The sequence below is a fragment of the Desmodus rotundus genome, chromosome 1 (genome assembly GCF_022682495.2).
Source record: "Desmodus rotundus isolate HL8 chromosome 1, HLdesRot8A.1, whole genome shotgun sequence".
Taxonomy (NCBI): Eukaryota; Metazoa; Chordata; class Mammalia; order Chiroptera; family Phyllostomidae; genus Desmodus; species Desmodus rotundus.
Window position 1 is genome coordinate 85,928,792 of NC_071387.1, and position 15,399 is coordinate 85,944,190.

The 15,399-nt window shown below is 38.9% G+C and overlaps 1 protein-coding gene across 1 annotated transcript in view; it reads right to left on the reverse strand.

Annotated features, from left to right (window-relative positions):
• The window catches only part of SPTLC1 (serine palmitoyltransferase long chain base subunit 1), an 85,502-nt gene that overhangs the window by 43,305 nt on the left and 26,798 nt on the right, over window positions 1-15,399 (reverse strand). Inside the window, exon 6 of the mRNA XM_053925702.2 lies at window positions 10,179-10,311. Coding sequence (XP_053781677.1) covers window positions 10,179-10,311 — 133 coding nt within the window. The remainder of the gene's footprint in view (window positions 1-10,178; window positions 10,312-15,399) is intronic.

The following is a 15,399-nucleotide window of genomic DNA, read 5'->3' on the forward strand; positions in this document are numbered from 1 at the left end:
ACATCATAATTCCATTACCCAAGATTAAACGCAAGGACCTGCATCCAAGATTACTGTATCCAGCAAAGCTATCATTTAGACTGGAAGGGCAGATAAAGTGCTTCTCCGATAAGGTCAAGTTAAAGAAGTTCATCATCACCAAGCCCTTATTATATGAAATGTTAAAGGGAGTTACCTAAGAAAAAGAAGATCAAAAATAGGAATAGTAAAAATGACAGTAAACTCACAGTTATTAACGACCACACCTAAAACAAAAACAAGAGCAAACTAGGCAAACAACTAGAACAGGAACAGAACCATAGAGATGGAGATCACATGGAGGGGTATCAATAGGGGAGTGGGAGGGGGAGGGGGGGGGAAGGTACAGAGAATAAGTAGCATAGATGGTAGGTGGAAAATAGACAGGGGGAGGGTAAAAACAGTGTAGGAAATGTAGAAGCCAAAGAACTTATAAGTATGACCCATGGACATAAACTATAGGGGGGAATGTGGGAGGGAACGGGTGGGCAGGATGGAGTGGAGTGGGGGGGGGAATGGGAGAACTGTAACAGCATAATCAATAAATATATTAAAAAATAAAATAAAAAAAATAAAAAAAAACATGGGCTAAGGATGTGAATAGAAACTTCTCCAGAGAGGACATACAGGTAGCCAATAGATATATGAAAAGATGTTCAATGTTACTAGTCATCAGAGAAATGCAAATAAAAACCACAATGAGATATTACCTCATGTCTATCAAATTGGCTAGCATCAATAAATTAATAAATAACAAGTGGTGGCAGGGATGTGGAGAAAAGGCAAAGCTTATGCATTCTTGATGGGAATTCGGTCTATTGCTTTTTGACCTAGCAATTCAATTTCTGGGAATATTTCTCAAGAATCCCAAAACACTTGATTCAAAAGAATATATGCACCCCTATGTGCACTGCAGCATTCTTTACAACAGCCAAAATCTGGAAACTGCCTAACTCCCCATCAGTAGATAAATGGATAAAAAAGCTGTGGCACATTTAGACAATGGAATACTACTTGGCTGTATAAATGAAGAAAATCTTACCTTTTGCAACACCATGGATGGACCTGGAGAATATTATGCTAAGTGAAATAAGCCAGTCAAAGAAAGACAAATACCATGTGATCTCACTTATATGTTGAATCTAATGCACAAAATAACTTAACAAGCAAATTAGATACGGAAGCATAGATATATAGAACAGACTAGACTGACAGCTGTCGGGAGGGGTCCCAGGGGGCTGTGTGAAGGGATTAAGGTGAAGGGATTAGGAAAAAAATATATATATACACATACATACATACATACGTATGTATAAGTATATATGCAAACCAGCCCTGGCCAGGTGGCTCAGTTGGTTGGAGTGTTGTCTCATGCACCAAAATGTGGTGGGTTCAATTCCTGGTCAGGGCATATACCTAGGCTGTAGGTTTGATTCCCAGTTGGGGAGCATATGAGAGGCAATTAATCGATGTTTCTCTTTCACACTCATGTTTCTTTGACTCTTTCTCTCTCTCTCACAAATTAATAAAAACGTTCTCAGGTGATGGTTAAAAAATAATAATTAAATTAAATTAATTTAAAAACCCACATAGACAAAGACAACATTATGGTGATAACCATAGGGAACAAAAGTGAGGGGAAGGTGGAAGGGGCAAAATCAGGATGGAAAGAGACTTTTTACTTTGGGCAATGGGTGCATAATGCAGTATGCAGATAATGTTTTGTTGAGGTGTACACATGAAACCTGTATGGTTTTGTTAACCAGTATCATGCCAATAAATTCAATTTAAAAAAATGGGCAAAGGACATACATACACTTCTCCAAAGAGGACACACAGAGGGCCAACAGACATATGAAAAGATGCTCAACATCATCACTAATCATCAGAGAAATGCAAACTGAAACCACAGTGCGGTATCACCTCACACCTGTCCGAATGACCATCAACAATAAACCAACAAACAAGTGTTAATGAGGATGTGGAGAAAAGGGAACCCTAGTACACTGTTGGCAGGAATGCAGACTGGTGCAGCCACTGTGGAAAACAGTGTACAGGTTTCTCAAAAAATTAAAAAGAAAACTGCTTTAGCATGCAGTGATTCCACTCCTAGGTATATATATGAAGAAACTCAAGACTAATTCAAAAGAACATATGCATCACTGTGTTCATTGCAGTTATTTACAATAACCAACATACAGAAGCAACCCAAGTGCCCATCGATAGAGAAGTGGACAAAAAGCTGTAGTACATATATACAATGGAATATTACTTAGGCATAAAAAGAATGAAATCTTACCATTTGCAACAGCATGGATAAACCTAAAGGGAATTATGCTAAGTAAAATAAGTCACTCAAAGAAAGACAACAATATATGATTTCACCTATACAGAGGTGGGCATAAGTAGGCTTATAGTTGTAATATAATAAATAATATAATAATTAATAAATAACAATACAAGAATAAACTCTGTGTTTTGTGTACCCAAAACTGTAAACGTACTTTTGCCCACCCCTGTATGTGGTATCTAAAGAGCAAAAGTTAATTAAGAGTCATGGGATGTAAAGTACAGCACAGAAATGTAGTCAATAATATTGTAATAACAATGTATGGTGCCAGGTGGGTACTGGAAATAACAAGGCAAACACTTTGTAAAGTATATATGGTTTCCAGCCACTATGTTGTACACTTGAAACTAATCCAAAATAATTTTGAATGTAAACTGTAACTGAAAAAAAATAACAGAAATCATGAAAAATTCTGCAATTTATATTTTTAATTGGGATCATATTGTATTGTGAGCTTTTATTTAGAAAGATATTCTATTTTTCTCCCTTCTGTTTCAAAGGCTAATAACATAGTTACCCTCAAGTAAAACTATTTAAAAGTTTCAATGAGCAATTATGAACAATCTTGAAACAAATCTAAAACCCAGAAAGCCCAGGAAAGAACCAAAAGATACAAAGAAGAACCCTATGGAGATGTTAGAACTGAAAAACAAAATAACCTTAAGAAAAAGCTTGGTGGATATGGGCTCAGCTGCAGAATGGAAAAGAGAGAGGAAACAATCAGTGTACTAAAAGACTGTAATACTAGAAATTACTCAATGTAAACCACAGAGATCAAAATTGACTAGAAACAGGAACCTGTGGGACTTAAAGGATGGAACATTCTCATCAGTGGGGTCCCAAGGAAGAGAGAGGGTGGGGCTATAACGGTACTCAAAGAAATAATGGCTGAAAATATCTCAAATTTGCTGAGCAAAATTCATACACATAAACCTAGATAAATAAATGTCAAGACAATTTGAGTCAAACTTTTGAAAATGACAAAAGAAAAAAATCTTGAAAGCAGCCCAAGAAAAGTAACAGTTTACATAGAAGAGAAAGACAATTTGAGTGACAGCAGATATCTCATCAGAAACCATGGAGACCAGAAAAAAGCACAACAATTCATTGTAAATGGTGAAACAAATTAAGAAGAGGTTATTCCAAACCCTACAAATATCCCTTAGGAATAAGGAGAAAACCAAGACATTCTCAGTTGCAGAAAACATTCATTTTAAAAGTGACCACAGAACATATTTTAGGATAGACCATATCATGAGCCACAAAACAAACTGCAACAAATTTAAAATCTCAAAACACCTGGAAACTAAACAATGAACTTTTATATAACTAACCCAGGGGTCAAAGGGAAGGTTAAAGGGAAATAGAATACAATGAAAATAAACACATCAAAATTTGTGGGACACAACTAAAGCAATGTTGAGGGGGAAATTCATAGCACTCATTCATTAGAAAAGTGGAAAAGTCTCAAATCAATAATTTAAGTTCACATCTCAAGAACCTAGAAAAACAGCAAAGTAAACCAGTAATGAGAAGACAGGAAATAACACAAAAGCTAAACAAAACTGAAAACAAAAATAGAATGAAAAAAATCAGTAAAACAAAAGCTGACTCCATGCAAAGATCAATAAAATTGACAAGCCCTTAGCAAGACTGACAAAAAGGACAGCAGACACGCAGACAGGGTTATCACTGCAGGCTCTGCAGACGTTAGAAGGATAACAAGGGTCAAAGAAAGCTACACATAAAATTCTGACAACTTAAGATGAATTCCTTGAAAAACACAAACTATTTCAATATGATGTAAATAATTTGAACAGCCTTATAAGTACTAAGGAAATTGAATTCATAATTAAAACACTTCCATCTCCAGTTTCAGTTGGTTTTACAGGAGAACTCTACCTGTAAAACTTAAATTGTTTAAAGAATTAACAATTTTATACAATTTCTCCAGAAAATAGAAGAAAAGGGAATACTTTCCAATTGATTTTATGCAGTATTATTCTGATGCCGAGACCAAAGTCCAAAGAAAGTAAACATTATTAACCATCAGTGAAATGTAAATTAAAACCACAATATCTCTACACATCTATCAGAATGGTCAAAATAAAAAGATACTGATAATACCAAAAGCTCCTGAGGATGTGGACAAACTAGATTACTTATTCACTGTTGATGCCAATAAAGAATGATACAGCCACTCTGAAAAATAGTTTGCTAATTTCTTAAAACATTAAATATACAGTATCATATGACCCAGCAACTATACTCCTTGGCATTTATCCCAGAGAAATGAGAACTTATGTTCACAGAAAAACCTGTATGTGAACGTTTATTTGTAATAGCCCTAAACTGGAAATAACTCAGATGTCCTGAAGAAGTAAACGGTCCAACAAATTGTGGTGCAGCCATACCATGGAATTATGACTCTGCCCTCCAAAGAATGAACTCTTGATCCACATAAGAACTTGAAGAAATTTTCAGAGATTGAAGAAAGCAATCCCAAAATGTTTCCTACTGCATGACTGCACTTATACAACAAAATTGAAATGAACAGAATTACAGAAATGGAGAACAGATGGGTGGTTTGCCAGGGATTAAAAAGTTGGTACAAGCATAGGTTAATGCAATACTTGCCTCCTCTCAATACAACATCAGAATTACAACCAAACTACAGGACAAACATTCAGAACCACTTGAAATCTGGCTGGAAAAAAGTCCTTAAACTGGAGAATCAAAAAGAAGAAGCCACATCAAAACCTGTAGAGGGGCAGAGACATAGAAGATGGCTGATCCCACACCCACATGTAGTCAATAAATTTAGGAGGGATATCTCAGTTGTGGAGGTTCCCCGTGAAGAGCAAGGGGTCCCAACTCCACACCTGGTTCCCCAGCCCTAGTCTCCAGTGCGAAGAAGATAAGTCCCCATAACTTCTGGCTACAAAAACCAGCGGGGATTGAGGCTGAGGGAGACAGAGGCTTCTGGAGTCTCCAGCAGTTCCTCTTAAAGGGCCCACACACAGATTTACTTGGATTCACTCTCTCTGAGCTCCAGTGCTGGGACAGCAGCTCAAAAGGCACCAGGGACATATGGGTAGGAAGTGAAGTGTTTGGCATCAGCACAAGAGCTAGAAGACAGCTTTCTCATAGAAGTGCTGGTAGAGGCCAGTGTTACTTTGATGAGCCTTCTCCACACAGAGACAGTGGCAAGTGCCACATCCGAGTCTCCATCAACCTGGCTCACAGTTTGTCCTGGCCAGGTGACTCCCCAAGGCCCTGCCCTACCCAACTTTCAGGCTACCCCCCAAGCTGTTACCAGTCACTTTTCCACAGAATAGCCTATCTTGGCTTATCCTTCAGATTTTCCTAAAATCTTTCAAACAAGCAGCATATGGTCTCAGAATGCCCTCGTATGTCTCACTAAGTGGCCCCAGGCCTAGCACTGGTATCAGTTGACCTTGCATTACAGCATGGTCTCACCTGGGCACCTCCCAGCCCAGCCCACGTAGCAGCCCTATGCAGAGAGCTTTGTAGCTCATGCCAGGTGGCCCTGAGCAGAACACAGGTGGCAGCTGACTTTGGCCTACCCCTTTCAGGAGGCCCCAGGGCCAGCACACTGAGCAGACAGCTTCAGACCATGTAGAAGCACTACCACTTAATCACCTCCGTAAGACACACACTCAAGGAGTGGACTCAATGGGCATCAGAGCCCTGCTGAAGTTAAGTCCTGCTCTATGGTATTGGCCCTGCACTACTGATCCTCCATGGTGGTTGGTGGTCACAGACAGTCTGTGCAGCTAATTGGTCTTGTGGTAAATCCCTCCCACTAAAGTGCCAACAGCAATCAAAGCTCAACTGTAACAGGAGGGTGTACACAGTCCATATGGTTGGGGGGCACATGAAGTGCTTAGCTTGTGATCAGGAGGCTGTGCCACTGGACCCTACAGGACACCTACCACATTAGGCCACTCTACCAAGCCAGGGAATCATAGCAGCTCTACCTAATACAAAGAAAAACAAACACAGGGAGGCTGTCAAAATGTGGAGACAAAGAAACATGTCCCAAATGAAAGAACAGACCAAAACTCTAGATAAACAACTAAACAAAATGAAGACAAGCAATCTAGGAGACGCACAGCTCAAAACATTGGTTATAAGGATGCTCAACTTAGTGAGAACTTCAACAGCGTAATATAAGTCCAGTCAGAAATGAAGGATATACGAACTGAAATGAAGAATAATTTAGAGGGCATCAACAGTAGAGGAAAAGAAGCTGAGAATCAAATCAACAATTTGGAATATAAGCAAGCAAAAAACACCCAATCAGAACAACAAAAAGAAAAAAGAATCTCCCCAAATAAGGGTAGTCTAAGGAGCCTCTGGGACAACTTCAACTATACCAACATTCGAATCACGGGCATGCTAGGAGGAGAGAAAAAAACCAACAAATCAAAAACCTATTTGGAAAAATAATGACAGAAACCTTCCTCAACGTGCTGAAGGAAATAGATATACAAGTCCAGAAAGCTCAAAAACTCCCAAAGATGAACCCAAAGAAGCCCAGCCAAGACACATCATAATTAGAATGCAATAGGTTAAAAACAAAGAATCTTAAAACCATCAAGTGAAAAATAGTTACCTACAAGGGAGTTCACATAAGACTATCAGCTAATTTCTCAATAAAAACTTTGCAGGCCAGAGGGATTTGCAAGAAATATTCAAAGTGATGAAAAGCAAGGACCTACATACAACCAAGGTTACTCTACCCAGCAAAGCTATCATTTAGAATCAAACAAAGAACAAGTACAGAGCTTCCCGGACAAGAAAAAGCTAAAGGAGTTCATCGCCACCAAACCAGTAGTACATGAAATATTAAAGGGCCTTCTTCAAGAATAAGAAGAAAAACAAAAGATAAAAGGAAAAATGGCTCACAGACATGGACAACAGTGTGGAGATTGTAGGGGGGAGGGGACTATAAGGGGGGGTAAATGATAATGAAAACCTGCAATAAAAATGAAAAAAAAAAAAAAGCTAATATATATCTATAAACAATGGAATTGAAAAAACAAAATAAACAAGCAGAGAACATTTTGATAGCTGCCAGATGGGAGTGAGGTTTGAGGGAATTGGTAAAAAAGGTGAAAGGGTTAAGAAGTACAAATAGGTTGTTACAGAATAGTCATGGGAATATAAAGTACAGCATAGAGATATAGCCAATAATATTCTAATAACTACATACAGTGTCAGATGGGTGTGAGATTTATCAGGATGATTACTTAGTAAGCTACGTAAGCTTACTAAGTAAGCTCTGTGGGGTGTATACCTGAAACTAATATAATAATGTGTATCAACTATAACTGAAAAATTAAAAACTAAAAAACACAATGTAAAATTAACTCACTAAAAACTTTTACATTGATTATATGTTAGATGACACTATTTTGATAGACTTAACTAAATCAAGTATACTATAAAACAAACTTCACCTTAAAACATAAAAAAAAAAAAAAGTCGGTAGGGTGAGAGGGACATGGGAGTGGCAACACTAGAGATTCTTCTGGTGATGGAAATGTTCTGTAGCTTTACTTTATCAATGTCAATATCCCAGCTGTGAAACTGTATTATAGTTTTGCAAGAGATGACCATTGGGGGAGACTAGGTAAAGGACACAAAGAATCTCTGTTAGTATTTCTTAGAAGTGAATGCACATCTACAAGTATCTTGATATAAAACATCTCATAAAAAAAGGTATATGAAGTGATATTAGAATGACTAGGGAAGACAAGTATATGAACAATCACTGTGCTGAGACCTACCATTATCACTGTTTACTTAAAAAGGAAGAAAAGGAAGCACTGGAAATATTGTCTCTGCCTAATGAATTAGGTTTACTAAACACCATTTTACCTCTAACGCTTCTACTGAATTTGAAGCAAAATATTTAAAAGTCTGTATAAGAGAATAAATTATCTAATGACTCACCAGAAACTGACGTTCAAAGACAGTGGGCATAATATCTGAATGTGAATTTAGCCTAGGTTTCCTAGCAGTTAAAACCAAAGATGACACAGTGCTTATTATCTGACAAAGGAAGAATACAAATTCAGTTGTAACTACACTTTTTCTGGACTTCAAACTCAAAATGAAATTTATTGTGGGGTGCTTGTATGAAGTGGTACTGGATGGTATTACAGTTGTCTGTAACTATGTTTTTACTAAAAACTAGAAATGTTATTTAAATAAGCAGCTCTCAAGTTTGTGATGAGCCTTTCTTATTTGGTTTTTTAACTGTGCAAAAAGTTAATAAAAACATTCATTTCCGTGATCACATGGAAAACACTGGGGTCCTGAAACCCCAGGCAGGCAGTGCTGCAGCCCATGTGGGGCTTGCTGCACTAGAAGGAATTCCAACAGTGAGTGAAAAGCAGCAGGAGGCTGCAGGGGCCCAGGTAACTGGGGCTGGGAAGCCAAGTCACTAGCTCCTCTTTGGAGAGCTAGACTCCATTCACTCATTCACTGAACTGGTATTTACTGAGCACTATTAAAAGGCAAATGCTATCATAGGCAATGAACTAATATAAACTGTTGACAGTGTTATAAAAGAGGATTCCAGTGAGTCAAAGGCAAGATGGGCAAAGAGCAGAGGGTATGCAGGTGCACGTGCATGTGTACATGAGGAAGGCCTGAGGAGCAGAGGGACTCTGACAGGCAGTGAGTGCCCATGTGGTCTTGGATTCACAAGGCACCAGACTCCTCTTTCTGTAAGATCTTCTCCACATGTAGCAGGGGGTGTTGACCTAGTCTGAGAGGTTGGGGAAGACTTTCCTGCAGAGGTTGATATTGCGTGCAGTGTAAGCATGAACTAAACAGGAGATGAGAAACAATATTCTTAGCACGTGCAAAAACCCTGAGGTGAGAGGAAACTAGTATATAAGGGTGGTGATACTACAGGACGATGACCTGAGGGGAAACAGTATGAAATGAGCCTGAAGAGTAGTCTAGAACTTGCAACATCAAAATAAAAAGTTGGATATTATTTTAGGAACAATGGAAGCTCTTAAAAGAGTGTGACACAACCAGATTTCCATTTTTTTAAAAAAGATTATCCTGACTATGGTGTTAAAAAAAAAAAAAAGAGGAAGCAAAAGCAAATTGTTTTTTAAAATTAAACAAGTTATTTAATAGACCACTCAAAAGATGACTTGGGCTACAGGCAGGTGCTTCTGACAGGTACAAGCACCTGCCTGGCCTACCGCAGCCATGACCCGCTTCTTTCTGCCCTTCCGCTCCATATAAATGGCAACCCATCCAGTGCATACATGTCTGAGTATGTGGACCTGCTCATGGGAAGTGAAGGAAGTCCTCAACTCATGGCTTTTATGTTTTCAACATGCCATAAAGCAAGACCAGCAGAGACCAGGAATTGGGGTGGGGCTGCTGGTAAGTGGAGTGATTCTGCCAGGCAGTATGAGTGGGTTGTGACCACACATTCACAAGGATACCACACTGTCACAGAGCTGCATATGGAAGGCAGATGGCTGGTCTCACCCTGTACAGGTTTGGCTTCTCGACATCAATAAATAAAATCATAATGAAAGATAACTGAGTACCAATACCTTATGTACTTATCTTTCTAATGATAGTCTCACATATTCTATAGAATTACTTGACTGGGGTGATATGTATTTCTTTACAAACAAAATACCAATTATTATTTTAGGCAGGTAACCTCTAAGAAAGGAATTCTCTAGAAGGGTCAATATTATTTCCAAAGGAATTTTCACTAGAAATGTAGGTAAAGGTTACTTACACAAACACAATGTCCCCTCTCTTCGAGTAAGCAGGAATAGCACTGGCTATGGTAGCAAATCCGTATGAATAGATAATGGCTTCTTCTGTCTTCATAAATTTTGCTAGACGATCTTCCAAATCCAAGTGCACATCTATTTCAATAATAAAAAATTAAATGGTTAAACTCTCATATAACTTTTCTACTAACTAAAGAATAAAAATAAAGTTTGGTTATTAATACTGTCACCTTATGGCCAAACTGTAATTGTTTTTAAGTTATAAATTATATCAGATCTATTAAGATAATTCTGAGCCAATACTACTTCTAAAACCTGTGAAGTGAATCAGCTACTCATCAGCTCTAATCTGAGGTTTTGCTTTGATAACTCTAGCTTAAGAATTCAAGGCCCAGTGACTTTACCAGCTTAGTGTCCCTCAACCAAGGGTAATAGTACTTTACTAATGTACAGTATTAATTATTAATGACTTTTTGCATTTCAGTAGAAGGCACCAAACCAGGCACCAAGACAACTGTCAACAAGCTCTTAAATGGAAAAAACAAGAAAAGTAGTTCATTAAAAAAATAAAAAACCCACATTCTGCATCCAGACAGTGACTTTGAGCAGTGGTGCTCACTCCTCTGCAGCTGGTTTCAGTACCTAGTTGCAGTACTTGCCGTCACTCTGCAGGACTGAGTTTCTGCCTCAATTCCTTTTCAAGTATACTGGGGAATTCAAATTTAAAGTACCAAGAGAAATATGGTACTTTTATAGTAAAAGCTTAAGAAGAATGTGGATATAATAATGGAAACAAACTGAAATTATTAAACTGTTTTTTCCCTCTCATATCATGATTCCTTAGAGCCTTTCATTTCACCTTCCCAGGCTGAGCCATGAGCCTTTACACCCTGGGATGGAAGAACTAGCAATGTCTAGAATAAACAGTGCATAGACTGGCTTTGAACCTGAAAACTCCAAAGTGGTCTTAAAATATGTATTATTCAGGAGAGGAAAAAAAAAATCTTAAACTTCCTTTAGATCTTATAACTACGCCAGGACCCAAGCCTGGAGAAGTGAATCAGAGTTTAAACACAGGCCTTACGCAAGAAGAATTCAGAAGCTGATAAGGAAAGATGACTTGGAGCTTCATGGGAAAAGAGAAAGGTCAGAGGTGGTAAAGGCAGACTTTGAGACTGTGGAAGAGGGAGCTACTACAACACAGCCACTGAGGGGAACTCAGAAGTCCCAGCAGCAGCAAGGACCTAGACAGTCCCCAATGAGGGATGGTAAGGAGGGCTGATGCTGAGCACAGCCCTCTAGGCCAGTCCTCTAGGCCAGATGCTGAGGCTCTGTGGGTGGGAACATCACTCCAGGAGATGGGTGAACTTCACCACCTTCAGCATCAGCCTTCCTTCCAGGGAGCACTGGCATCTCACTCCGGAGACTAGGGAGGAGGCAGGGCCCTGCACTTCCTCATTCCAGGGGGACAGGTATGCCACCTCCTCCTCAGAGGCCTTCTTGGTGAGAAGGGGGAAAGGGACAATACCTGAAGAACTGAGATACACAAGAGATGACTTAACCCAGCTGAGTACAAAGCTTGACTTAGTGGAGTAGGTATGTCCACTGTTAAGGGACAAGATAAACTGTCAGGGTCAAGGGGTTTACCACCTTCAATGGAGGGACAAGTAAGGGCAAGTTCAGCTACAAAATAAAGAAACAACTTACTTAGCACATTTGAATAAAGCATCGAAAATCTGGGAACACACTCTGATTTATGAGGCAAGTGTGATACTTTTTAATTATGAAAACTGTAACTTCACAAAGGCCTTCATTTTAAAAAGTAGTCAAATGAGGGGGATCCAATAATCTTCTCAGTTAATTAATTTACTGATCAAACATTTAGTGAATATCACATAAAGACAGATACTCTGATAAGCACTGGATCAGGGTTTCTATCACACTAAGAGAGCCATCTGCAGCTGTCATCAGAGAACTGTGGGCCAGAGGGTGAAGTTATGCCTTCAACCAACTTGTTTTAAACACTTGGGTATCTTCCATACTTACAAATACAGCATATCCACAGTGATTTCTGGCTAACGACAAAGAACACTCAACAGCGAACCAAAGGTGGTGGTGGAAACCAGAAAGACACAGGTGGTCTAAACTAAACTTCAATTGGATAGCAAAAGACATACGGCAAGGAATTAGAAAACTCAGCAGCAGCCCTGGCCTACCGGTAGTTCAGCTGGTTAGAGTGTTGTCCTGATACGCCAAGGTTGTGGGTTTGATCCCCGCTCAGGGCACACAGAAGCAACCAATTAATGCATAAGTGGAGCAATAAATCTCTATTACTCTCTCTATTACTCTTTCTCTTTTCCCTTCTTTCTAAAATCAATAAGTAAAAAAAAATTTAAAAATAAAGATGAATCATGATTGGTTTCTCAAATACAGTAGGAAAGAACAGAATCACAAAGCAGCCCACAGAGCATAGATATGAGTCTAATAAAGCTGACTCTGTAAAGATTTAGTTTCAAAATAAGTCTAAGTCACATCCTCAATGATATTCTCACACACACACACACACACACACACACGAGAAAATTCAATAGCAAAAGCCAGAAGTTGCCCTATTTATAGTTTTTTAATAGTAGGTTACAAAATTGTAAAAATGAACTATTTATCTTATTCCAATCAAGTAATGACAAAAAACTAAGCGTGCTTCATCCCATTTGTAAGTTAAAAAATATATATACCAACATAGTGTATTACAGAAAAGAAACATGACTTTTATTACTAATCAGTTATAGTCACTTTATAGAACTGACACTGTCATTACATCAGCATTAAATAAATCTGGGATTTTTATAACAAAGAATGTATCCCATTTGATCAAAATGGTACCAAAAGGGTGTCTGGCTCTTCAAGCATCAGATGTGCAACATCAACACCACCAAATCCAAGGATGTGACCCTTCAACTAACTACTCGCCCTTCTATGACAGATGCTGCCAATGAAAAGTTTCAGGCAAAACCTGGCAGGAACAAGGAAGCAGCAAAGCACTAGAGAACCAGCCACTGGCCACACAGCTGAGCTCAGGTGTGTCTTCCTTCTCCTCCTCCTTTGTGCTCTCTGGATGCCTCCCTACAGGTAGGTACCCACCACCTGCCACCTCTCACTTCCAATCAGACATGAAGGTAGGTCCCCTGTGGAAGGCCTCCTTCAAATTACAAAGCTGCCTACCTACCCCAAATCATCACAATTTAGCTAGCAGGTGGACAATGCAAGCTGCAGAGCTTTGCTTTCATTTCATCACTATAAAGAAAAAACATGCTATGGATGCAAGCTACTTTTGCTAACTGCAAAAGTGACTTTAAATCATTCTATACACTTAGCTCAAAAGAACTATTTTCCTTGATTAGCAATGAGACAGTAAAACAAATCTGGCTTTGTTTCAGAGCTTCAGAGTTTTTACCCAGCTGATGAAAATTGTATGTTAGGAATACTGTCATCATTATATATACTCAAAACCGGTTTTATGTCCTTGCCATAAAGTGGTAAGAAGAATCTCTATTGGTTTTGCCCAGTCCTAAAAGTTTAAAAAAAACTGCCCTTGTCCTGCTCCTATCTAAAGACACTGGGTTTTAGGTGATGTCAGCTTTGTGAAGTGGGTTTTGTCATAGGTAAATATGAATAACCTATATAATTTCTCCTGATATGTGATAGTTACTCTGCTCAACAAAGGAACTCTTGACCCAAGGACAGGAAGGCAGCAAACAGGAAAACTGCCAGAGCCTCTCTGCACTGTCTGATGTCTGTCTTCCGAGTGTATGATCCACTTCATTGATTGATGCCATAGATTTGCATGCACTATATTCTGACTCACTCACTACTAGGAACCAGCATGGTAGGTAAGAGGCCACAGGAGTAGGTGGCCAAAAAGCCTCTGTCTCTCCCAGCGCTGGCTGCCCTTTGCACCTGCTCCCTCACCAGAAAGGAAGAGCTGGGAGGTAGGGTCAGTACAGGATGCCTTGCACCCAGCACAGGGTCTGGTCATCGCAAGTGTCAGGGAGTTCAGATCTGGGCTCCCTTCATTACCAGGTGTGCACCCTGGACAGGCGGGACCCTGCCCTGTGCCTCTCAGGTCCTTCTTCTGTCAAATGGTAACAGTTGAGCCTGCTTTATAGGGAATCTCTGCAGTTTATAAGACTCAGAACAATGCCTGGCAGGGGAAAGGCAATAAGCTATGTGTTTGTTCAATTAGACTAACATTCCTAGAATTAAAAAAAAAATAAGGTTTTCTTTTAAAAGGTAAAAAGTTACACTGTTTTCTAATTAATTTATCCAAATCCAGAATATTTAAGGACTATTTTATATTAAAGTCACTTATTTAATTTCCCATTCATGTAATATCTCCTCTTACTCTGATAAGAGCATATACCAACATTAGAACAGTTTAAAATACAATTTATCAACTATATTTTCTCTTTAGGTTTCCAGATTTTTGTGATACATACTGTCATTTTTTAATCTTGAGACTTGGACAGTTTGTCTTAAAAAGTAAAAATAACTTACTTATGTACTCATTAGAACATAAATAAAGTGCAAAATGTTTCTCAAAATGTTTTCACAGAATATGCCCTGGCTGGTGTGGCTCAGTGGAAAGAGTTCAGGCCTGTAAACTGAAAGGTTGCCAGTTTGATTCTTGGTGGGGGGAAAATGCCTAGGTTGCAGGCCGGGTCCTCAGTTGGGGTTGTGCGAGAGGCAACCAATCAATATTTCTCTTGCACACAGATGTTTTCTCTCCCTGTCCTTCTTCCTTCTTTTCCCTCCCTCAAAAAAATCAATAAAATCTAAAAGGAATTATAAAAAAATGTTTTCATAGAATCTTACGTGATTCTCACCAAAACGTTCTTAGCTGTGCAAACAAGGACTATTTATCTCCTACTCTGGGAAAGTGTACTCTCATGACAAGTAGGAAAAAGTGGCAGATCTAGGGATATTATGACCCTATGCTCTTCCTACTAAAACATGGAGTCATGGTTCAGTTGACTATTGCAAAACACAGAAAGAAAATATTTTTAAAAATAAACAAAAGAACTGTTTACTGTTGGCTTTAGAACACAATTAAATGCCCCCCTCTCTCCCACCATGAAATCCTGCCACTAATTGCCTTTTGAACTAGTTTGAGACCAAAGAGCCAAGTAGGCATTATATATACAAAGCAGATACTGCGCAAGAAAC